This window comes from Lithobates pipiens, unplaced genomic scaffold, assembly GCF_037356315.1.
Source record: "Lithobates pipiens isolate NorthernLeopardFrog02 unplaced genomic scaffold, aLitPip1_a1.2 Scaffold_28, whole genome shotgun sequence".
Lineage (NCBI taxonomy): Eukaryota > Metazoa > Chordata > Amphibia > Anura > Ranidae > Lithobates > Lithobates pipiens.
In genome coordinates, this window is record NW_027507789.1 from 14,330,996 (window position 1) to 14,357,350 (window position 26,355).

General features: G+C 43.1%; 1 protein-coding gene across 1 annotated transcript in view; it reads right to left on the bottom strand.

Moving 5' to 3' along the window:
* Window positions 1–16,698: 16,698 nt before the first annotated feature.
* The window catches only part of BAHCC1 (BAH domain and coiled-coil containing 1), a gene marked incomplete in the record, with an annotated part of 167,156 nt that continues 157,499 nt past the window's right edge, over window positions 16,699–26,355 (bottom strand). The window contains 2 exon segments of the mRNA XM_077458706.1: window positions 16,699–20,678; window positions 23,057–23,293. Coding sequence (XP_077314832.1) covers window positions 20,472–20,678; window positions 23,057–23,293 — 444 coding nt within the window.

Sequence of the window (26,355 nt, forward strand, 5' to 3'; positions counted from 1 at the left end):
TAATCCTCTACAGGGCTACCAAGTCTGCTGAAGAGTCCCCTTACCCCCGCCACATTGCCCCCCAGAGAGCCCCAAACCTACTCCAGAAACCTCACCCGCTAGAGAGCCACCAAGTCTGCTGAAGAGTCCTCTTACCTTCTGCACGACCCCCTTCCCCCCACCTTGCTTCCCAGAAAACCATTGCCCTCCACAGACCCTCCCCTTCCACATGGTCCCCCCCAACCTAATCCCCTACAGGGCTACCAAGTCTGCTGAAGAGTCCCATTGCCCCCCAGAGAGCCCTCGGCCTCACATTGCCCCCCAACCTACTCCAGAAACCTCATCTGCTAGAGAGCCAACAAGTATGCTGAAGAGTCTCCTTACCTTCTGCACAACCTCCATCCCCCCCAATCTACTCCAGAAACCTCATCTTCTACAGAGCCACAAACTCTGCTGAAGAGTCCCCTTACCCACTCTACAACCCCCATCCCTCACAGTGCCCCCCCCAGAAAACAATTAGCCTCCACAGGCCCTCCCCTTCCACATTATCCCCCCAAACCTACTCCATAAACCTAATCCTCTACAGGGCTACCAAGTCTGCTGAAGAGTCCCCTTACCCCCGCTACATTGCCCCACAGAGAGCCCTCAGCCTCCACATTGCCCCCAAACCTACTCCAGAAACCTCATCCGCTACAGAGCCACCAAGTCTGCTGAAGAGTCCCCTTACCTTCTGCACAACCTCCATTCCCCCCCCCCCCCCCCCAATCTACTCCAGAAACCTCATCTTCTACAGAGCCACCAAGTCTGCTGAAAAGTCCCCTTACCCACTCTACAACTCCCATCCCCCACAGTGCCCCCCAGAAAACAATTGGCCTTCCCATGCCTCCCCTTGCACATTGCCCCCCCCCCAACCTACTCCAGAAGCCTAAACCTCTACAGGGCTACTGAAGAGTCCCCTTACCCCCTCAACATTGCCCTCCCAACCTGTTCCAGAAACCTCATCCTCTACAGCAGGGATCTCCAAACTACGGCCCTCCAGCTGTTGCAGAACTATGTGTCCCATGAGGCATTGTAAAACTGTGGCATTTACAGACCTGATGGGAATTGTAGTTCCTGGACAACTGGTGGTCCAATCACAACAGATCACGTGGCAATTGTAAACAAGGGATGGCTTCCATTCATGCCATCCATTGTGTACAATTGTGTTGGAAGTTGTGATTGGTCACAGCGATCACATGGTATAGACAGGGCCAATCACAGCCCACCTGTACCAAGTCAATAGCTGTGGCCAATCACAGCTAATCACAATATTACACACTGAATGAATCGGTTTCATTAATTAAAAATGGTTGTTTATTACCATGATATTCGCTGTTATAAGCAATCTTAGTGTGTAAAAAAAAAAAAAAAAAAAAAAAATCCTGGTCACTTTCCCAGAGAAGTACAATCAGGGCTCGAGTCCTGCGGGAACGCGTGGGAACGGCGTCCCCGCACTTTTTTCACAGCAGGAACGCCGTTCCCTTTGCAGGACCAGAGCTGCCCGAGGCTCTAGCACAGTCTGCTAGCTGTGTTGTCTTCACAGAGCTGACATCGGAAGAGCAGCACAGTGATGCACGGAGGGCAGGGGCTGGCTCAGTTAACTGATTGGTTAATAGAACTGATCTGCATTCTATCAACCAATCAGTTAACTGGGGCAGGTCCCGCCCTCTGTCCATCCCTTGCTGCACTTCCGATGTCATCTGCTGTGTCCTGTGTAAGGTAAGACAGGGAAGAGGGCACTGTTATGAAGGAGGGAGGGGGAAAGTATCAGAAACTGAAAGGAATGAGGAGAGGTGATATAAAAGGGAGGCAGGGCAGGAATGTGAAGGGGGTTCTACAAAGGGGGTGAGGACAGGAATGTAAAGGAGGTGCCATAAAGGGGCTGAGGACAGGTTTAAATTTTAAAACTAGCTACTTGGTCATCTTCCGTACTATGTCGCATTCGCAGTCTGATCATCTCCTGTAGTATGTCGCATTCACAGTCTGGTCATCTCCTGTAGTCGCATTCGCAGTCTGGTCATCTCCTGTACTATGTCGCATTCACAGTCTGGTCATCTCCTGTAGTCGCATTCGCAGTCTGGTCATCTCATGTAGTCGCATTCGCAGTCTGGTCATCTCATGTAGTCGCATTCGCAGTCTGCTCATCTCCTGTAGTCGCATTCGCAGTCTTGTCATCTCCTGTAGTCGCATTCACAGTCTGAGCATCTCCTGTAGTCGCATTCGCAGTCTGATCATCTCCTGTAGTCGCATTCGCAGTCTGATCATCTCCTGTAGTCGCATTCGCAGTCTGGTCATCTCCTGTAGTCGCATTCACAGTCTGATCATCTCCTGTAGTCGCATTCGCAGTCTGATCATCTCCTGTAGTCGCATTCGCAGTCTGATCATCTCCTGTAGTCGCATTCGCAGTCTGGTCATCTCCTGTAGTCGCATTCGCAGTCTGATCATCTCCTGTAGTCTCATTCCCGGTCTGGTCATCTCCTGTACTATGTCGCATTCGCAGTCTGGTCATCTCCTGTAGTCGCATTCACAGTCTGATCATCTCCTGTAGTCGCATTCGCAGTCTGATCATCTCCTGTAGTCGCATTCGCAGTCTGATCATCTCCTGTAGTATGTCGCATTCACAGTCTGGTCATCTCCTGTAGTCGCATTCGCAGTCTGGTCATCTCCTGTAGTATGTCACATTCACAGTCTGGTCATCTCCTGTAGTCGCATTCGCAGTCTGGTCATCTCCTGTAGTCACATTCGCAGTCTGGTCATCTCCTGTAGTCGCATTCGCAGTCTGGTCATCTCCTGTAGTCACATTCGCAGTCTGATCATCTCCTGTAGTCGCATTCGCAGTCTGATCATCTCCTGTAGTCGCATTCGCAGTCTGATCATCTCCTGTAGTCGCATTCGCAGTCTGGTCATCTCCTGTAGTGGCATTCGCAGTCTGATCATCTCCTGTAGTCTCATTCCCGGTCTGGTCATCTCCTGTACTATGTCGCATTCGCAGTCTGGTCATCTCCTGTAGTCGCATTCACAGTCTGATCATCTCCTGTAGTCGCATTCGCAGTTTGATCATCTCCTGTAGTCGCATTCGCAGTCTGATCATCTCCTGTAGTCGCATTCGCAGTCTGATCATCTCCTGTAGTCGCATTCGCGGTCTGGTCATCTCCTGTAGTCTCATTCCCGGTCTGGTCATCTCCTGTACTATGTCGCATTCACAGTCTGGTCATCTCCTGTAGTCGCATTCGCAGTCTGGTCATCTCCTGTAGTACGTTGCATTCGCAGTCTGGTCATCTCCTGTAGTCGCATTCACAGTCTGATCATCTCCTGTAGTCGCATTCGCAGTCTGATCATCTCCTGTAGTCGCATTCGCAGTCTGATCATCTCCTGTAGTCGCATTCGCAGTCTGATCATCTCCTGTGGTCGCATTCGCGGTCTGGTCATCTCCTGTAGTCTCATTCCCGGTCTGGTCATCTCCTGTACTATGTCGCATTCGCAGTCTGGTCATCTCCTGTAGTCGCATTCACAGTCTGGTCATCTCCTGTAGTCGCATTCAGTCTGGTCATCTCCTGTAGTCGCATTCACAGTCTGGTCATCTCCTGTAGTCGCATTCGCAGTCTAGTCATCTCCTGTACTATGTCGCATTCGCAGTCTGGTCATCTCCTGTAGTCGCATTCGCAGTCTGGTCATCTCCTGTAGTCGCATTCGCAGTCTGATCATCTCCTGTAGTCGCATTCGCAGTCTAGTCATCTCCTGTACTATGTCGCATTCGCAGTCTGGTCATCTCCTGTAGTCGCATTCGCAGTCTGGTCATCTCCTGTAGTCACATTCGCAGTCTGGTCATCTCTTGTAGCATGTCGCATTTGCAGTCACTGTATTTTATGTGAAATATATATATGCATATGAGCGTATCTTTTTTTTTTTTTTTTTTTTTGGTGGGGGAGTGGATCTTGGGTGGGAGTTCCCACACTTTTTTCCCCAGGACTTGACCCCTGAGTACAATGTTACTATGTGATCGGATACTTTAATCGCTGCTAGGTGTATACGTGAATACTAATGAGGAGAATACAAAACAGCTGTACCATTCACAATGATTTAAAGCACAAAGGTATACAATTCTTAAACAATGGTGCGCTTGTTCTGTATGTTATCGTGTACATAAAGTGACATGTGCGTAAATAAATCCAATGATGATGCAAATTTCAACAATTTATAATACGCATAAACATCCAAAAAATATATATAAAAATACAGTCAATATAAAGGGGAGTAATAAAGTGCTCCTTCACAGGATATAGTAGTTGGTTATGTGATCTGTGCCACCACTTCTATCACCAGGTGCAATGCCTGCTCACCTTAGGACGTGACCCCCTTGGGTCATACAAAGCTCTCAATAATGTGTTCTAGGGCAAATCAGCCAGGGATAACATCAAGACATTCACAGCGTCCTTCAATATAAAAGCCATCTGTTTTCTGGAGTGTCTCGGGAAGTGAATGAAAAAAACTCTCATTGTGTAACAATGTAACTCAATCAGGGCCATGGGTAGAGGGCATGCAACAATTTCCCATTCACATATTCTATCATCTTGTGTATAGCATACAATTTTTATGTAAGGCAAATCAGGGAGACGCTGCTCTCCTCCTCACCGCTATAACTGAGACACCTGGTGTGATGTCACCAACTCCACCCGACGTGTTGCGTCACTGACGTGACCTTCTCTATGGAAACCCATAGCGTCTTTCAGGACAGCCACCTATGAGAGACTTTGGCTCCTTCCTTCTCAGGAAACACTGCCCAGCCTAGATTAAAAGCATGCTTCCCCGCCAGCTCCTCAATTCCGGTGTTTCCTCCATGTACCTGGGTGAGATGACATTAGCTATCCATCAGACAAGCCTATATGTTAGAGAGATCTCAGAGAGGCTGGTGCTCCTTTGGGGCAGATCTGTGCAACAGCAACGTGGTTCAGCTCTCCCACCTTTTACCTGACACTGCAGGTTGAACTTGTTGTCAGGAAAGAGATCAGGCTCATTGGACACAAGGTCCTGCAAGCCGTAGTCCCACCCTAAGCCCTTGTATACACGGTTGGACATTCCGACAACAAAATCCGTCAGATTTTTTTCCGAAACTGGTGTTGCATACACACAGTCAAAGTTGTCGGAAAATCCGATCGTTCAGAACGTGATGACGTTTGTTTGTTACGACGGGACTACGTTGTGGCTAGTAGCCAATGGCTTTGGTCTCGTAATTTGATCTGAGTATGCGTGGCACTTTGTCCAATTGGAATTCTCTACAAACAATCAGACAAAGCCGATCAGATTATGTTGTTGGAAAATGTTATATCCAGCTCTCAAACTTTGTTGGTCAGACATTCTGACGGAAAAAGTCCGATGGAGCCCACACACGGTCGGATTATCCGACAACATGGTCCGATCAGACCTTTTCCGTCTGAATTTCCGACCGTGTGTACAGGGGCAAAGGGTAAGTGCTCGCTCATAGGGGGCTGTTCCTGAAAGACTCTATAGGAAAATTAGTTATTTACTAGTAAGGTCTTTTCCAGGAGTCTTTCAGGACAGCACTGTGTACCCAACCCTGGTTGGTTTCCTTTTGGGTTCCTGACTCAAGGAACCATCAAAGAGTAATTGATGGTGTATGATGTGTTCTTGTGTCTCCCTCAACTGGCCAGAGTTGCTCTTGAAGAACTGAGGAGCCTGTGGGGAAGCATGCTTTTAACCTGCGCTGGACGGTGTTTCCCAAGAAAGGAGGAGCCGAGGTCCCCCATAGGTGGCTGTCGTGAAAGACTCCTGGAAAAGATGTTACCAGTACGTAACCTTAGTTTTTTTTGTTTTTTTTTCATATTGTCACCGGTCAGTATCCCTGTTTACCGCCACAACAGTTATATGATGACGCTGTACTGCTCTGTATGAAAAAAGTGAAAATACAATTTTTTTTTTTTAATTTTTTCATTTTCCATAAAATTCTGGGAAAAAGATAAAACTACAAAAAACTCGCCGTGCCTCTTACTAAACACCCTGGACTGTCTAATTTCCAAAAAGGGGTCAGTTGGGGGGTATTTGTATTGTTCTGGCGTTTTAGGGCCTCAAAAAATGAGATAGGCCATCAGAACTGATAAATTTTTAGATATTTATACCATAATTTGTGGACTCTATAACTTTCCTACAGACCTTATCGGTGGCACCGGATGAGCAGAGGCTCTGGCATGCTGCTGATGACAGGTACTGTTGGCAAGAAAATTATTTTATTTTCCATCTTTTTGCTCAGCATCCAGGAGAACATCTACTGGAGGTAATCAGGCCAGAGAGCTTGGCGTAGACCTGACCCCAATTTGAAGAGAATGTGAATACAGCCCTGGGTACTCAATGGCCACAGTCTACGACGCGCGCAAAAGAGGAACGCCAACGGAATTCCCAGCCCCTGACTGCAGTGCTGCTATTTGGTGCAAACAAAACCATTTGGAACTAAAAGAGCCTTTTGGCAGCTTAGCCCTGAGATCTTGTTGTAGCAGATGTGAGTACAATAGTTGTGGCCACATTGGCGGTGAGAAAAAAAAAGGGGGGGCAGCGGCGTCACTGTGACCAGGACTGTTTTTAAGGCAAGGCAAAAGGGGCAGCTGCCCTGGGCCCCATCATCTTTGTGGGGCCCAAAGTAGCTGCCTCATACTTGCCAATTATCCCAGTTTAAATTCCCTTATCCCTTGAAGTTTAGTCCTGTGCTGTGTCCTGATATCTCAGTGTAAAGTTTTGATGCCCAGCATGTACAGATGACTCACCTGCAGACCCCGTCTTTGATATGTAAATAGCGGTGCCATTAAAATGTAAATAGTCGTGGACTGCGGCATTAATATGTAATTAGAGGCGGCATTCATATGTATATCCTGTCCCCCTGAGGTCATATCTACCATCACTTCTGCTGCATTCTGCCCACTGGGGAGATGAAGGGGCATGCTTGAAAGTCCTGCCTATAACTGGGGCCATTAAGCCTAACCTCAGCCTGTTGCACAAAGGTAAGCAAATTGGAGGCGGAACCCTTCTTCAAAATAACATGGTGCCATGGCACCCTGAAATTTGGTGTATGTGAATACACACACACACACACACATCTCAGCCAATGCATGAGGGTGTCATTAACAATTAATGGCACTGCTAAAGGGCAGCATGTTTCCGTGGGGTCAGGAAAGCGATTTTGCATGTATTGCCGACACACACACAAATGTGAACGCAGGCTAAATGTCTCAGTCACATTGGTGGTCAATGTAAATCTCATTACATTGGGGCTTGGTGTAGAATCCTTTCATTCACACTAGAGGCCAGTGTGAAGGGCCTCCTTACATTGGTGGTCAGTGTAAATCCTCCTTACATTGGTGATTAGTGTAAATCACCATTACATTGATGGCCAGTGTAGAAACTCCTCTTGTAATCGTTAAAAAAAAAAAAATCATCCCTTACATTTGTGATCCATGTAGAAGCCCCCTTTAAATTGATGGCGAGTGTAAATCCCCCTTCCATTAGAGGCCAGTGTAGAAATTCCCCTTTATTGGCTTTTAAAGAAACCCACCCCCCCATTTCATTGGTCGTCAGTGTAAATTCATTATAACATTGGTGATCAGTGTACATTTCTCTTTACATTGGTGGCAAGTGCAGAATTGCCCTTACACTGGTGGACAGTGTAAATCCCCCTTTACGCTGGTGTTCAGTGTAAATACACCCTAACATTGGCGGTCTGTGTAGATGTGTCATCTTACATTGGTGGTCAGTACAAATCTCCTTGACAATGGTTGTCAGTGTAAATTCCCCCTTACATGGAGGTCATTGTATATTCACCCTTACACTGGTGGTTGGTGTAAATGCTCTACATTGATGTGAGTGTAGAAATCCCCTCTTTTTTTATTAGTGGGTAGCGTAAAATCCGCCCTTACCTGGTGGTCAGTGCAAATTCTCCGATTACATTGGTAGAATCCTCCATTATATACTTCCGAAAGATTTCTAGCTTTGCTCTACATAATTCAGAACTTGCCACAGTGTACTGCCTCCTAACTAATCCCAACAACCCCCCCCCCCCCCCTCACGAATTGCTACTGATCATAAGATCCCTAGGAGTTTTCTGTCTATTGATGGGTCTCTTCACCTCCCCAATCCATGGTGTGCAGGCAGTGAGGAGATGATGTGCTGCAACCTTTAGCAACCAATCATTGAGCCGTAAGGATAAGCGGTAGCCTCTAGCAACCAATCAGTGAGCAGTAGTGATGTACAGTAATCTCTAGCAACCAATCAACAAGCAGAAGTCATGTGCTGTAACCTCTAGAAAATAAACAGTAATGGCGCATACACCCGACAAGACTTTGACAGCAAAGGGCTAACGTCGGACAATTCGTTTGTGTGTGGGCTCCATCGGACCTTTGCTCTCCAAAAATCTGACGGACTTTAGAAATAGAACACATTTCAATTTTTTTTCGCCGGAACTCCCTCGGACTCAGTTCCTATCGAGAAATCTGCTTGTGTGTGTACTAGTCCGATGGACAAAAACCGATGCTAGAGCAGCTATTGGCTACTGGCTATGAACTGCCTTATTCTAGTCCGATCGTACGTCATCACGTTCGAATGCGTCTGACTTTGGTGTGATTGTGTGTGGCCAAGTCTGTCGGAAAGACAGTTGGACCTAGTCCGTCAAAGTCCGGTCATGTGTACGCGGCATAAGCCATAATGTGTGCTGTAACCTCTAGCAACCAGTCAGCGAGCGGTAATGATACACTGTAACCTCTGGCAACCAATCACAATCGCTGCCTGATCTGATTTGGCAAACTGATTTGGAGTCTAGCTGCTTTTTTATTGTATGTCTTAGAGCAGGTGGAGAGCGAAATTGCATGGAAGAGGGGGGGGCCAGAGAAAATGTTTGGCCAGGGTCCAGTCAATATTAAAGATGGCCCTGAATACGGCGTAATAAGGTGTAATATTCAGGGGCGCCCGGCCTATATTTTTTAGCCCCGGGACTCTTTGTACGGCAGAGCAGCGATATTCTGCACAAAAATAGATGAATGCACGGATAACGAGCCGGTTGCAGTCTGCGGCGCTGGTAAGATAATGATCATTACGGCGCGATTTTCTTCCCTTCTGGGGAAATCTATTCTTCTCATCTCCATCAGGAGCCGGTTCAACACTTAAAGGATCACTCCACAAATCACAAGCCGGGCTGCCTGAAAGAGTTTTTAAGTAACGTTTACCACGGCTGATAAATACGTTTTGTAAGAGATGCTTTAGTGAAGGTGGGGGGGAGGGGGGTCGCAGGATGCAATATTATTTTTTTTTTATAAAAGATTAGTGTCAAATCTGCTGTTTCTGTTTGTATGGCAATTTTCAAGTTAACGTTTTAGGTGCGACAATTTTTTACATTGCTCCAGCATGAATGTATCAGACCCAGAGTTAGGACAAGGGGTGGGCAAGAGGGGAAGGTGCCCTTAGGCAGAGAATGGACACAGAACAGTACATTAGCAGTGGGGGAGGGTGGCGCAGTTCCTCATCCTTGCTCTGGGCACTGGATGAACCTGTCCCGGGACTGGCCACACCTGTGGCATTCCTATGGAAGGTGTCGATCACTGCAGTAGGCACCCCTAATACAGAGATGGCCACCCACTTCCAGGTTCCGTCCGGCTGCATTGTGAACGCAGGAGGTTGGTGCCATTCAGAAAACGTTTTGCAATTCCTCAATGGTTGCAAAGTGTTCTCTGATTGGATGAAGTAGATTGTGATGTCACAGCCCTGCCTCTCCACTTAAACCAATCATAGAATTTATTGTATTGAATACTTTGTATTGAATAGTTTGGTTTAAGTGGAGAGGCAAGAATACAATACAATGTATTCTATGATTGGTTTAAGTGGAGAGACGTGAATACAACGTATTTAATACAATACAATGTAGTCTATGATTGGTTTAAGTGGAGAGGCAGGAATACAATAATGGAATACTTTTGTACGCAACCTGTAAAAAAAATGATAACTTTTAACATTGCAATGCACCACATCACCATGCTTTTTGGGGAGCGAACATGCGCATGTGTTTACTGGATGCACAGAGGTGCAATTAAAAATGAATGACATTGTTGCCGGTCTGCAAAAGGTGAAGAGCGTGTTGCTGAAAAGTGTGTGCGATTTTTGCATGCACTCCCAAAATGCACTGGTGTGATTGGGCCCTTCACCCTTTGGTCCCTAAAAAGTGATTTGCATTCCAGTCGCTCTTTAGAATGCATTTGAAAAGTGGCGAGGATGCTTTGTGCTGCCTCCTCACAGCCTACATTAACCACTTGATTCCCACACCCCATGCAGAAACCATTGCATGCGATTGCTGGGCACTTGCAGTGCGGTCCCATCCACTTGAATGGGTCGGGCTCAGCAGACACATGTAATACTTGCATCCACTGTGCAGTTTGTTTTGCACAGAGTGGCTCCGATCATCCTCTTCTGGAGTCTACCAGATCCTCCCTGCATTGTATAACCCCCTAGGAGAAGCGCTCTCCTTGGGGGGGGGGGGGGGGGGGGTTACCTTATGGGTGCGTTTCGAAGTCCACATTTGCGTTCAAAGACAGAATGCAGGACTCGGCCCCACCCCTCATGTTATTAAATTTGATTGTCAGCTTCGGGAGCCAATGGCTGAGCTGCTATCAATCTATCCAATCAAGACCCGAGAACCCTGGGCAGAGAGTACAGCATGGCTATGCCAAGGGACCGAAGGGCTCAGGTAAGTAAAGCTGGGGGGGCGGTCACTGTCAGAAAGCACAAGGCTGGAATGGGCTACAAGGCCATCAGCAAGAAGCTTGGCGAGAAGCAGATAACTGTTGGAGTGATTATTCGTAAATGGAAGAAATACAAAATAACCATCGGTTGCCCTCGGGCTGGAGCGCCATGCAAGATTTTGCCTCATAGGGTAAGGATGATCATGAGAAAAGTGAGGAATCAGCCTAGAACGACATGGGAGGAGCTTGTGAATGATCTCAAGGCGGTTGAGACCACAGTTACTAAACAGAACATTGGTAATGCAATACGCCGCCATGGACTGAAATCCTGCAGCACCCACTAAGTTGTCCTCCTCCTCAAGAAGACATATGTCCAGGCCTGTCTGAAGTTTTCAAATGAACATCTAAATGATTCGGAGAAGGATTGGGAGAAAGTGTTGTGGTCAGATAAGACCAAAATTGAGGTCTTTGGAATTAACGCGACTTGTCGTGTTTGGAATGCTGACTATGACCCTAAGAACATCATCCCTACAGTCAAGCACGGAGGTGGAAATATGATGCTTAGGGGCCGTTTCTATGCCAAAAGTACAGGCTGAACATGCTGCATTGAGGGGCCAAGGATTGTAAAATCTTTGAGAACCTCCTTCCCTCTGACAGAACACTAAAGATGGGTTTTCCAGCATGACAATGACCCAAAATATACCACCAAGACAACAAAGGAGTGGTTCCTCGTGTAGAGGAACCAACCTGCCCACCATGTGACATGGGAGCTGATGCACGTGCCTGGTGGCCGTGATTTCTGCTGGGCACCCGCAATCGCTCCCGAGAGAGAAAAAGGTCCGTCAATGTCAACAGACAGATCTGCATTCTGTCAGGGGAGAGGAGACAGATCTGCTGTTCCTATTGGTTATGAACAGCGATCGGTCTCCTCCTCCAGGCAGTCACATCCCCCCCCCCCCCCCCCCTCCATGACACACATTTAACCCCCTTGATAGGCCCCTAGTGTTAACCCCTTCCCTGTCAATCATATTTATACAGTAACCGGTGGCTATTTTTAGCCCTGATTGCTGTACAAATGCCAATGGTTCCAAAAAAGTGTCAAGTGTCTGATCTGCCTGCTGCAATCCTGCAAAAAATCGCAGATCGCTGCCATTGTTAGTAAAATAAAAAAGCCATAAATCTATTCCTTATTTTGTAGATGCTATAACTTTTGCTTAAACAAATCAATATGCGCTTATTGCGATTTTTTTTTTTTTTTTTTACCAAAAATATGTAGAAGAATACATATCAGCCTAAACTGATGAAGAAATTTAGTAAATTTTTTGGATATTCTAGCAGAATGTAAATTTTTTTTTTTTCAAAATTGTCGTTTTTTGTTTATAGCGCAAAAAATAAAAACCGCAGAGGTGATCAAAATAGCAGAACATCAATTTTGTTTGGGTACAACATCGCACGACCGTGCAATTGTCTGTTAAAGTGACGCAGTGCCGTATCGCAAAAAAGGGCCTGGTCCAGTTTAGCTTACCCCTCCTGAGAGATGTCCATGAATGATCCAGGTCATGGTAGGTTGTATTCATCAGGTCTTGTTTGATAATAGGTGGAATGTCTTCAACATTACTAGAGTGGATTCTAGGGATGGCCGAACGGTTCGCGGCGAATTTCAGCTGTTCTCGGTCCGCCCGATTGGCGGACTATTGCTGCTGTTCGCCCTGCGGACTTCCGTGTTTTTACTGTGTAAAAGAACTTTGACCTATGATGACACATCCATCATGGGGTACAGGACAGCCAATTGAGACATTACAGCACATGGACATTCCCCCTAACTTATAAATAGACCCGATCCGGCGGCCATTTTACATTCTTTCGTATGTCACTATAGGGAGAGGTTGCTGTGTGGAGCAGGGAGAGACTGCAGTGACCCAAATCACTAGCTATTAGGTCCACAAAAGTTCTTTTAAGGAATGGTATGGTATAGGTGTAGTTCAGGATATAGGTTTGAGGCACTGCTATTCAAGTCATTGTTGCTGCAGATTGTCTTTTGTCAGGGCTGAGAGAAGGACAGGACGGTGTGTGCAGCAGGGACAGTCAGTTTAATCATTAGCTGTTACTATTAGGTCCACAAAAGTCCTTTTCAGGACTGGTATGGTAAAGTAGTACAGGATATAGTTTTGAGTGCTATTCAAGTTATTGTTGCAGGAGCCTGTGTTTTGTCAGTTTTAAATAGGGACAGGCAGGATGCTGTGTGTGGCAGTGAGGGACAGTCAGTTTAATCAGTAGCTGTTACTATTAGGTCCACAAAGGTTTTTTTCAGGACTGGTATCAGTGGTACGGTAATAGGCTTGTACACGTATAATATTCTTTCTTCCAAATATAGAAAGAATATTATACTTAACTGCTGCAGTAGTCCTTTATGAGTATAGGGACTGAGGTACAGTCTGCTAATCACAACCTACTATTTGCACAAAGGTCCTTATAAGGACTGGTAAGGTATAGCGTACTACAGTACATAGGGTTGAGTGAGGTACAGTCTGCTATTCCTTAAGGACTGGTATAGGTCCACAATACATAGGGTTGAGGTGCACTACTGCTGCCCTATTCTGCATCAGTCCTTTATCAGTAGAGGTACAGTCTGCTAATCACAACCTACTAGTTCCACAAAGGTCCTTATAAGGACTGGTAAGGTATAGTTTACTACAGTATATAGGGTTGAGTGAGGTACAGTCTGCTAATCACAACCTAAAAAGCACACCGTACTATATGCCCGTACCCTCCTGTTTGAAGCGGTTGAGCTGTGTCATATTTTTGGGGCCAAGCAGCAAGTTGCTGGTATTAGTGCTGCTGTTAGTGCTCTATATCACGGTGCTGGTGATGATCATCATCTCCTGCACCCTCTTCTTTGCCTACCCTGACCTTCCCTCGCCTCCATTGTCTCAAAATTCCCGAATTTTCAGAATTTCACATATAAAAAAAAAAAAAAAAAAAAAAGAATGCTTGTAGTTGTCGATCCCAGATTCACCTCATACATGTGTTATGTCATTGGCCATGTGGTGGGACTATGTGTGCACAGCTAGTAATTATTTTGTGGCTGCAAATATGACCTGTAGGTTTGTAAAGTTCACCATCCCTGTGCTGTGCTGACTTCCTCCTGGGGCTGTACCTCTGCTGTGCATATTATGAGGGCCTCCCACCATCCCTATGCTGACTTCTTCCTGGGGCTGCCTATTATGAGGGGCTCCCACCATCCCTGTGCTATGCTGACTTTCTCCTGGGGCTGCTTACGGTGCTGGTGTCAGTGCTCTCTATCACGGTGCATGTGTCATTGCTGTATGTCACTCTGCTGGTGATCATCTCCTGCACCCTCTTCTTTGCCTACCCTGACCTTCCCTCTCCTCCATTGCCTTCATGTGCTCCACAGTCCTGAATTGTCACAACAATTTCCCATATTAAAAAAAAAAAAAAAAAAGAATGCTTGTAGTTGTCGATCCCAGATTCACCTCATACATGTTTTATGTCATTGGCCATGTGGTGGGACTATGTTTGCACAGCTAGTAATTATTTTGTGGCTGCAAATTTGACCTGTAGGTTTGCAAAGTTCGCCTCCCATTGAAGTCAAGGGGGCCTGCCGCGAACTATTGGCCGCGTTCGTGAAGCGTCCCGTCGGAAGTTCGTCCATCACTAGTGGCTTCCTGAGCAAGAATAGGTTGCAGGTACATATTCTGGGATTTATACCCATATCTGCAACCCCAAATATAAATGGAACTTCCAATAGAACGATACAAAGAGGGGAGGCTTTTTCAGAGTGTTGAGTTTCTGGTCTGTAGTTCCTCCCACCAGCGTCTAGATCCCTACAGTACACGATGGTAATGTAGGGATTGGCAGAGACCAGAAATAAAACACTTTCAAAGATGTTGGTTTCTGAGGAGTCCGCCGGTGGCAGTTCATAGTACAGTACAGATTGGGAGCTTCGGTGGGGCAAATGCTGTACATTGGCTGGTCTACAAACGTCGGGTATAGATAATGTGTTGTAGGTTGTCCACCATGGTCTCCGTTGTTAATACATGTACACTTTTCTTTTTTTTATGCATTTTATATACTTTCCCACTCAGAAGACACAACTGTTGTTCATGAAACTGAAGGTTGCCTTTGCCAATCCAATGGCTTCAATATTTTGTGTCACCGACCTGGAAGGGCACACGTTCCTCACTTCGACCTTCTAACCCTCAATCTTGTTCCAGGTTAGGAATTCAAAAACTTTTGAAAGTAGGAAACAGTCAGGCCTTAAGGCTTTTTTGGGGTTTTAATGGCCTAAAAGGCCTTGATGCCCAACATTTGACAAGACTGTCTTGCTATAGGCCGGAAGACACTCAAAGGATTTTTAGCACCCAACTCTAGTGGGGCACCTGTAGCCTCACCAGAACCTCTAAGAATGAAAAGCTGAACAAATGTATTTTTAATTAATTTTTTTGCATATGCTTTGGTTTTTAATGGCTTAAAAGACCTTGCTCCCCAAAATTTCACGAGACAGTGACTTATGCGCTATAGGCTGGAACACATTCTCAAGGGATTTTGGTAATCCAACTCAACTGTAACACACAATGGCATCACCAGCACCCCCTAGAAGCATGAAAAGCAAGGTGGAGGTATTTTACATTTTTTTTTGCATAAGCTTTGGTTTTTCATGGCTTAAAAGGCTTTGATGTCCAATATTTCACGAGATCTTGCTATAGGCTGGAACACATTCTCAAGTAATGTTGAGCGTCCAACTCAACGGAGATGCACAAGGGCACCAGCATCTCCTAGAACAGTGATGGCGAACCTTGGCACCCCAGATGTTTTGGAACGGTTTAGTTGAGCATCATGGGAAATGTAGTTCCAAAACATCTGGGGTGCCAAGGTTCGCCATCACTGTCCTAGAAGAATGAAAAGCTGGACAGGCATTTACAACTTTTTTTTTTTTGGTTGTTTTTAATGGCTTAAAAAGGTCTTGATAGGCTGGAACACATTCTCAAGGTATTTTGGGAACCCAACTCTACTGGGACTTACAATGGCATCACCAGCAGCGCCTAGAAGCTTTAAAGCGAGGCAGAGGTATTTTATTTTTATTTTTTTTGCATTAGCTTTGGTTTTTAATTACTTAAAAGGCTTTGATGCCTAAAATTTCACAAGACTGTGCTCTTGCTAGATAGGCTGGAACACATTCCCAAGGGTGTTTGAGCATCTAACTCTACTGGGATGCACGATGAGATGACCAGAACCTCCCCACGCATTGATAAGTAGATGGAGGTAGCTATATCTTTTTTTTTTTTTTAATGGTTTAAAAAGCCTAAGCACTTAAAATGTCACATGACAGTGCTCTTATAATAGGTTGGAACACATTCTCAAAGGATTTTGAGCACCCAACTCAACTGGAATGCACTGTGATGCCCCAAGCACCTCCCAGAAGCAGTTAAGCTGGGTGGACCCATTAGAATTTTTTTTGCATAGGATTATTATTTATTTTTTATTATATAATTTTTTTTATATATTATTATATAAGGCAACTTTTTTGGGGGGGGGGGGGGGTTATAAATAAACATGCATGGTCCACTTTAAATATGCCTATATTTCATGGACTCTGAAGTCTAATCACATCACTGAAATTCTTTGTGAACAAAAAAAAAAAAAAAAAAAATCCTGTTTTTACATTTTTTTGCTATGACCATCAAGAAGGTGTAGAGGTTTACTTGCCTGAATTCCTTAAAAATTTAAATAAACCCCCAAAAAATAAAATAAAAACCACAGGGCATGTCAACCTTCCCCTGTTCACCCAAGAAAGTATAATGAACCTCATGGCACTTCGAAAAATAAAAAATACACACTCAAAGTATATACCAGACTACGGTTGACTTATTTTCTTTAACATCTGCAGAACTCTTCTATTGAAAGAACCGAAGAAAGACCACACCACTCTTAATTTATATAATATATATTTATATAATAATTTCCTTTTTATTCCATCGGACCATATTGACATTCCCAATACATTTTCTTTTACTTTTTTTTCCTTAAAAAATGTCTTAAACAACACAAAAAAAATATTTCAGACAATCTATTTACATATTTTCAGGAATTTGGTGTTTTTTTTTTATAACAATAAAAGCATTTAAATGTGACGATTTTTTATTTTTTAAGATATTTAAATTGTCTCTCATTGCCCCCTTCAAGTCCCTGCCTAGACCCCAAGTGCTTTTTTTACTTTCTTCAACTCCCAATATAATTACAAATTATACATAATTTCCTAATATTCCCAGCCTTGCCAAGAGGACACAGTGCATAATTTATACTTTAGCGACAGCAAAATAAGGGTTTTTTTTTTTTTCCCGTCGAGTTTATTTTCTTTTTTTTTTCTTTTTTTTCCTTTTTTTGAGGATTTTTTTTTTTGTCCTTTTTTGTTTTGTTAATAAAAACTTTCCAAAAGAAGTTCTGTATTTACACAGTGAATAAATAGAATATTATTACACCTGATCTTGCCTTTCGGGAAGAAAAGCTGAAAGAGGTACTGGGGAGAATATGGCTTGAAACTTGAGGCTGTTGAAGATAAATTAGGAAAAAAAAAATTCAAATAAACATGCCCACCCTCCCCAGAAAAAAAAAAAATATACAAATAATTACAAAAAAAAAAAACTTAATGAAAAAAAAAAAAAACATACATTAAGATGGATGTAGCAGTTTTGCTAGGAAAGAAATCAGTTTGATACGTGCATCTCAGAATTGACAAAATGTTGAGGACAATTTTTTTGAGCAGCCTGAAGGCAAAAAAAAAAAAAAAAAAAGTTTCACAGCAGTTTTAATGCTCCGTGTGTAAAAGCAGTATATTTTGGGCACTGTGTAATTCAGTATTTTTTGTTTTTTTGTCTGCAAATACTGTTAAATGCCTTATAAGCACCCCATGGTTTATCAGGCTTTTTCTGTAGTATGTTAAAGTTTTAATTTTATTTTTTTTATTTACTGTAGTGTTCTGTAGTGCTACACTGTACCACCTGACCAGAAAACTGTTCTCTGAGGTTGCAATTTAAAAAAAAAAATAATAATAATACTGTAAACTGTTTAGGAGCAGACATTTTTTGGGCAGGTATCAAATAAAAGGACAATCCTAGCCCTTCTGGGTTCAGTCTTGCATTTGTTCTGTGAGATACATATACATTGCACTGCAACGTATGGGGGCGGGGGGGGGGGGGGGGGGCGCGATCAAGATGTTAGCAAGGCTTAACTGCACAGGATTGGTTGTACCTTTTTTTTTGTCGACTAAATTTGTTCAACGCCGGCCTCAAAAATCCAAAAACACCTATTTAATGATTTCAATTTTTTTGGACAAATGATGAAAACGCACCTAAAAAACATTTGTTTAAAAATTCTGGTTCTTGGGCTGATAATATCAACACTCATTCAAAAATCAGTCACTCGAAAGTTTCCAATTTTTGGATCAATATCAAAATAGGTCTAGACATCTATTTCCCAGATTCAGATTTTTTTTTTTTGTAGCACCACAAACAGGAATTTAAAAAATATAAAAAAAAAAAAATGATTCTTGGACCAATTTTAAGATGGATCCAAAAACTTACATGTCAAGATTTGGACCAATATCAAAATAGTTCCAAAAATCAGTCCTTCGAAGATTCAATTTCTTAGATAACTACCAACATCAATACAAAAACCATCTATTCAAAGATTCTGATTTTAGGAACAATACAAAAAATGTATTTAAATGAAAGAAAAAAAAAATTATATATTTTTTTTGGACCACTTTTAAAATGAAACAGTCCAAAAATAGAAATCCTCTAATATTTATTTTTTGTTTCATTTTAAAAGTGGTTAAAAAATAATAATTTTTGGACCACTTTTAAAATGAAACAAAAAAATAATTAAATATTAAAGTGGTCCAAAAAATATACATTTTTTTGGACCACTTTTAAAATGAAACAATCCAAAAATAGAAATCCTTCAATTTTTCTTTTTTTGTTTCATTTTAAAAGTGGTCCAAAAAAAAAAAAATATTTAATATTAAAGGATTTCTATTTTTGGACTAATATCAAAATAGAAAAACAGCTACTGAAATATTTCCATTTTTGGACCAAAAATCTAAATAGATCCAACAAAAACATCTAAATATTTCTATTTTTGGACCAAACACAAAATCCACACCCCATCGATTTAATTAATTTCAGTTTTTTTGGACCAATATAGATAGTTCCAAAAATCTGTTTTTCGAAGATTCAATTTCTTGGATAAATGTCAACATCGATCCAAAAACATCTATTCAAAGATTTTGATTTTAGGAACAATACAACGAATTTAAAAGAATTCCGATTTCTTTGGACCAATTTTAAAATGAACTTAAAAAAAATAAAGAGATTTCAGTTTTTGGACCAATATCAAAATAAAATCCAAAAACCATTTATTCAAATATTTCAGTTTTTGGACCAACATAAAAAAAATAGATCCAAAGACCGTCTCTATTCAAATATTTTGGTTTTTGAATCAATATTAAAATAAAAAGATTCCGTCACAAATCTCAACATGGATCCAAAAAAAACATTGATTCAAAGATTCTGATTTTAGGAACAATACTACATTTAAAAATTAAAAAAATTCAGATTTCTTTGGCCTAATTTTAAAACTGAACAAAACAAAAAAAAATAAAAAAAAAATAAAAAAAATATTTAAAAGATTTCACTTTTTGGACCAATATCAAAATAGATCCAAAAACCATCTATCCAAATATTTAGAGCATTTTTTTTTTTTAAAGAGCTACAAGGATGCTTCACGTGGCAGCCTATAGGGTTTAAAGATTTTGAACACCTAGACCAGTGATGGTGAACCTTGGCACCCCAGATGTTTTGGAACTACATTTCCCATGAGGCTCATGCACTCTGCAGTGTAGTGGAGCATCATGGGAAATGTAGTTCCAAAACATCTGGGGTGCCAAGGTTCGCCATCACTGAGTCCTAGACAATTGTGCTAGGGAATGGGTACATTTTTTTTTTAATTTTTGCTCTTCATCCAGTCTTCAAAAACATCAGCTTAAAATGGCCCAAAAAATTAAATAAAATAAAAAAAATAAAAATAAAAAAAAAACCTGTGCAATTTCCCCTTCAGATAATTAAGGACAAAACAAAGTTTTGGACTGTCAGAGAACTGGTCTTCTACGATTGTCTCACGTGTGGCCATGTCTAGACACGTCTGCGATAAAAAAATCAATGAGGTTTTGACTAAAGAAAAAACAAACAAAAAATAAAATAAAAAAAGGATAATAAAAAGTTGCTCAGGTTTGAATAAGCCGGAACAACAGTTCTTTAGTGTGGGGTGCCCCCAATGCCTCGTACATCATGGAGCTTCAGACCTGATCGGAAATGTGTAACCATCATCTCCCTAAATGAGAAGGATCTACTGATTTCAGGAACAGTCCAAGTAAACGTGGCTCCTGGAGGTGCTTAAGGAGCCCGTCGTCTTGTATTAGTGTTGGAGCGTCGGTCCACGCGTTGTTCGCCTCTTAGGTGGCCATAAATTGTGCGTATTTGTTTCTGTGAGGGTTGGTGGATGTGACAATTTTTTTTTTTTTAGTGTATCGAGGATTCTGGATTGGTACATGCTACCGGCGAGCCTTTGATGTACGATGGTGCGAAGTGCTGTCTAGTAAGAGTGATAACAACCCCCCCGCCCCCCCCCAGTTAACTCCCGTGTGGCATTTCAGCACAGCACTGGCACACCCTCTGCAGTCACCAGCCTCCCAGTTCCTGGGTCATAGGTCCCTGCCAGGTAGTAGAGGTTTTGCCGGTCCTGGTAGCGCTTGCTGTGGCTCATCTTTTCATACTGCTGGCGGCTCACCACCTGGCACTTGTGTGAGATTGTCTGTACGTCATTTTCATCCTCGTGCGACGACTGGTACAATGCGTTCTGCAGGGGGTGGGGGGGGGGGGAAAGAACATAAGATACTCAGTAAGGTGCATTAGGAAAAAGACACATAACCAATTGGCAAACCCTAATTCAAGTGCACCGGAGATCAGAAGGTAGGGTATGGAGGATTATAGGCTACAGATAAGTCCCACCACAGACCATTTCCCTCTTCTACAACCAAGCCAACCTTCAGAACGGGTCAATATTCCAGAACCTTCATACTAAAGCTAGCACAGGTGGTCCTATAATCCTCCATACCCCTCTTCTACAACAAGCCAACCTTCAGAACCTTCATACTAAAGCTAGCACAGGTGGTCCTATAATCCTCCATACCCCTCTTCTACAACAAGCCAACCTTCAGAACCTTCATACTAAAGCTAGCACAGGTGGTCCTCCTATAATCCTCCATACCCCACCGTCTGAGCTCCGGTGCACTTGAATTAGGATTTGCCAATTGTATTTGAGACAAGTTTTGTAGCCTGAACATCAATTTGGTAGGTACTTGTGACATGTTCATGTTCGATATTGTTTTTTTGTAACCTGTAGCACTTTGAGATCTTCTGATGAAAAGGGCGTTCTAAATAAAATTTACTACTAAATGGAAACCATATCGTTGACTTCCTATATCTTGAGGCAGTGATTCTCAACCAGGGTTCTGTGGAACCCTAGGGTTCCTCCAGAGCACGGGTCTCAAACTGGCGGCCCTCCAGCTGTTGCGGAACTACCATGCCTCTGCCTATAGGAATCATGCTTTTTAACCATCAGCCTTGCAATGCCTCATGGGAATTGTAGTTCTGCAACAGCTGGAGGGCCACCAGTTTGAGACCCCTGCTCCAGAGGTTGGTAGAGCATTGGGAAATTTCTGCCTCTCGGATAAGTTCCCACTCACACCATTGATCTTTTTATCTATCTGTAAGGAGGTAATTCTTCCCAATGACCACAAGTGTAAGGACCGTTCTTCCCACTGACCATCACACTAATGTATGATGAGTTGTAGATTTTTACATTTTTAGCAGGGGGTTCCCCGAGAGCCGAGAACTATTTCAAGGGTTGAGAAAGGATGTCTTGGAGGACTGCAAAGTTGGGAAATCTCCAACAAAATTTATGGCTCGGTTCAACTGTTGGGACATTAGAAAGCCAAATGGTGGCGTTACCTTCCTTCCTAGTGAATTCTTTAATTACTATATTTACTATAAGAAGATAAGCCAATAACTGGGGTACTCAGTGACTCAAGGTCACCTAGATGTATGAGAATTATGCTTCAGCAAAAATCCTCCACCCCCAAAAAATAGGCACTAATCTGCATGCTTACACACCCAAGCATAACTACTCCCTTCTTCTCCCAGTAGAAATTCACACCCTTGCTGAAATCCCAGCTCAAATCTCTGCCCCTCCATCCCCCGAAAAAAAAAAATCACCCCTCCTAACACAAATCCGCCTCAAAATTTCCCCTCCAAATCTCCCTTGTAGCACAAATCTCCCCCATTTAAAAAAATTCTAGCACAAACCCCTAAATCCCCCCCCCCCTAGCACAATCCTCTCCCCCTTGCCCCTATCTGCCTTCCAACATAAATTCCCCATAATCCTTATTCCTAGCACCACCCCCTTCCCCCCCCAATTTGCTTTCCCCACAGTAATTCTTACCCCCTGCCACCCCCTCAAATTCCCCTGCTCAACACAAATACCCTCCTCCAATATCCTCACAGTGACCCCCCCCCCATTCACGTGATACCGGCTGTAAGTGGACAGGGCAGCCGCCCCTCCTGACAAACCCTTATCCGGGCCCTGGGAAGAGGTTCTGAAGGAGGAAACTCAACTATAGAAATCAGACCAATGGAGCTTCCAAACAATTCTAGACCAGCCTTTCTCAACCTTTTTATTTATTTATTTATTTTTAACATGGAGGAACCCCTGAAAAAACTTTTTAGGCTCAAGGAACCCCTAATACCAACGACTATATCTACAGCTCAGTGTGCATTAGTGTGATGGTCAGTGGTGAGAATGCTCCTTACATTTGTGGCCATTGGGAAGAATTCCTTTTATAGACAAGAAAAGATCATTAGTGTCAGTGGGAACTTATCTGAGGGGCTTAAATTGTCCATTGCTCAAGGAATCCCTGGCAACCTCTGTAGGAACCCAAGGCTTCCATGGAACCCTGGTTGGGAAAGGCTGTTCTAGATGTTGGTGGGACTATTACTACTAGTGAGGGTAAATCTGTCCTCTATGGCCAAGCTCCAGACAACCTAGAAAGTTGTAGGTTCATGGGCAACACGTCTTCCTTACCCAGACTTTTTCTAAGAGTGATTTTGGGTGGGGTTGACCTGCAACTAGACAGACAATCCCAAAAGAACTCAAATCAATCATCACTAGTTTCTTACTTTGCCATCGCTGTGCCTTTTGCCCAGTTTCGTTTCTTCAGGATGGTAAAACCACTTGACTTTCACCACCATATTGCCGCCCCAGGATTCCCACATGCTCTCAATGCGTCCGATGTAGGGCAGGTTCGGGCGTCCGGCCGACAGGAAAACCGCACACTCGCCCACATGCAAGGTTTCCTTCCCCCGCACGATCGACTTGTAGAAGAGTTTTCTGGCTTTGCCTTTCATTCCCCGCCTCTGGAGAGAAGAAACAAACCGGTTGGCTACGTTTGGCATTCATAACAGAGTAGAATTTTTGAAGTCGAAGGACCTCTGGGCAGGATTTGAGTCTCTCTAACATATGTTGCTTCATATCAAATCATATCAAGGAAACCAGTGCCACGATTTACATTTAAAGAACCCGCCCTTATCACTGAACTCTGGGTAGATATAAAGACAATTTATGCATCCCAGTTTATTTATTTTGTTACTTTGACTTTTTGGGATTTAAAAAATAAATTATCAGAATTTGGACAACACCAGCACAGTAAAATTCAGACCTGTAGAGGGAAAAGTAAAGCCTCATACACACGATAGGACTTTGTACAAACTTTCCCTTGGATTTTTGTACAAAGGGCGTTGGCCGTGAACTTGTATTGCATACACACGGCAGGACTTTTTCAGCCAACTTTCACCAAATCATGTGGTTTTTCTGCTCTTTACCGCCACCTTTGGTCAACTTCTGTATTGTTGTCTGATCTTTTGCATTGGTTCTGAGCATGCCTGTTTGTACTTTGTACAAAAGACCGATGGTTTTGCGTACACACGATCAGACTTTGCTCCATCGGACTTTTGTTGCCAGAAAGTTTGTCCGTTCGCACAGCCAACAAAAGTCCGATGAAAACCAAAAAAAGTTTGTCCGATGGAGCGTTCACAAGGTCGGATGTTGCTCCAAAACAGCCAATTTGCATGTTTGTTAAAAAGTCTGATCGTGTGTATGGGCCTTAACACAAGAATCCAAATCATACTCTACAACACGGTGCTAATCTATTCATAGAGCAGATTTTATTTGTCTTCCTCTGGATCAACAGTTGGTATCCATTTAATTATTCAATGTATTTTTTTATTTATTTTTTGGTTCAACTAGATGGATTTTCGTCTTTTTTTTTTTCAACCTACGGTGAATAAAAAAAAAAAAAGCCTACACACCCGTTAAATGTCAGGTTTCTTTGATGTAAAAAAAATAAGACAAAGATAAATCATTTAAGAACTTTTTCCATCTTTAATGTGATCTATAAACTGTACAACTCAATTGAAATTTTTTTAATAAGGGGGAGGGGTTGTAAGTAAAAATGAAAGACGAAAATAATGTCCTTGCAGCTGGGGATGCAGCTGTCTTGTTCAGAATTAAGCAATCGCATTCAAACGCTTGTTAAATAGGAGTCAGTACACACCTGCCTTAATTTAAAGGGCCTCTTATTAACCCCAAATAAAAGTGCAGCTGTTCTAGTAGGTCTTTCCTGACATTTTCTTAGTCGCATCCTACAGCAAAAGCCATGGTCCACAGAGCTTCCAAAGTATCAGAGGGATTCTCATTGTTAAAAGGTATTAGTCAGGAGAAGGGTACAAAAGAATTTCCAAGGCATTAGATATACCATGGAACACGGGGAAGACCGTCGTCATCAAGTGGAGAAAATATGGCACAACAGTGACATTACCAAGAACTGGATGTTCCTCCAAAATTGATGAAAAGACGAGAAAAAAAAACTGGTCGGGGAGGCCGCCAAGAGGCCTACAGCAACATTAAAAGGAGCTGCAGGAACCTGAACCTTGACCACAAAACAAGGCGCTCTCCCTGCATACTGACTAAGCGGTAAATGCTTCTGATTGGGAGCCAGCGGGATAGGCTTATGATTATGTGACCGCTGTGAGAGCCAATCATATGACACAAAAGCTACGCAGCCTCCCAGACATTAAAGCTCACCTAAAGGGCCATCGGGAGGAAGCGTTAAGGTAATAATATATAAAAGGTGTGGGAACCTTCCTATTAAGCCAATGGCAGCAGAGCCAGAGCCATAGGCATGTGCGGGTGTGCCTGATCACAGCCGAATCCCTCTGTGGGGTGCAGATTGCCCAGGCCCCTCATATGTGCCCCTTCCTTCCCCTGCATCCCTGCCTGCTTTCCTCCTCTCCCACCGGCTGCTGGGGGGAGACATTTCAGAACGGAGAGCGAAGGAAGAGGCCAGTAAATGTGTAATTTACTGGTCCCTTCCTTTCTAAATTAACACAGTGAGTGATCGGTACCGATTCATACTAAGCTGCTTTAGTTTGTGAATGAACAGGAAGCCGCTCAGCACAGAGCACTTACTATTTATTCATTGTTCAATGCAACTGAGGTTGCAGAGAAAGGGACCAGGGAATCTCTGTCCTCCGTACCCTTCTCTTTCTCAAAAGTGAGACATTGGGGGGTCTGTTTAAATACCCGATATTTCACCAAAGCCCAACAATAAGACTACTAAAAAATAATAATGCTTGTGTGGTTAAACGTTGAGGTGCACACCCCTAATCTGCAACTGAACTGGATATTATGGTTATTTCAGAAGCTTTGGTAAGAGAATTAAAAGTATAACTAAAGGAGAGGGAATAAAATGCTTGTCAGGTTTTTTTTTTTTTATTGCTGTCTGTGTCCCCATTAGGGAGATTCACCCTCTCTATTAGCCCTCTACCATTATCATCGAAAATGAAAGTAAAAAAAAAAAAAAAAAAATTTGAGGTTGTCCCCAGAAAAGTAATAGAGGGGAGATCTGCCAATGGGGGGGGGGGGGGGGGGGACACTAGTTCTGGTGAACTGGGGAGGCCCCAAGGAATTCCTTTAAATTGCAGAGATTTCCTCTCCCGTTTGTCTATGGGACAGGAAGTGAAGGGAAATCTCTGCAACGGGACACAGTTGGCGAACAAAAATAAATAAATCTGACAGGGGTTATAACCCTCCATTGCTCTATCCAAAATTCAAAAGTAATGTTTTTAAAAAAAAAAAAAACTATTAGAACTAAATTAAAGTAGTTCTACTTTATGGAGAATAAAAGGTAAACTCGCGGTTATAAAATGACAGGTCCACTTTTTTTTTTTACATTTTTATTCCCCCATGTAAAAAACATAAAAAAATAAATAAAAATCAGACATTAGGAGAAAAGTGAAGAAGGTCCTCCTCTTACTCCATCCTCTGCCCTCGCTGCTTAGGCATTACGGGTCCTCCAATCAGAAAAGCAGAGGACCCCAAATTTCATAAGAAGATTTTCCAGCTCAGTGTGAATCTTCTC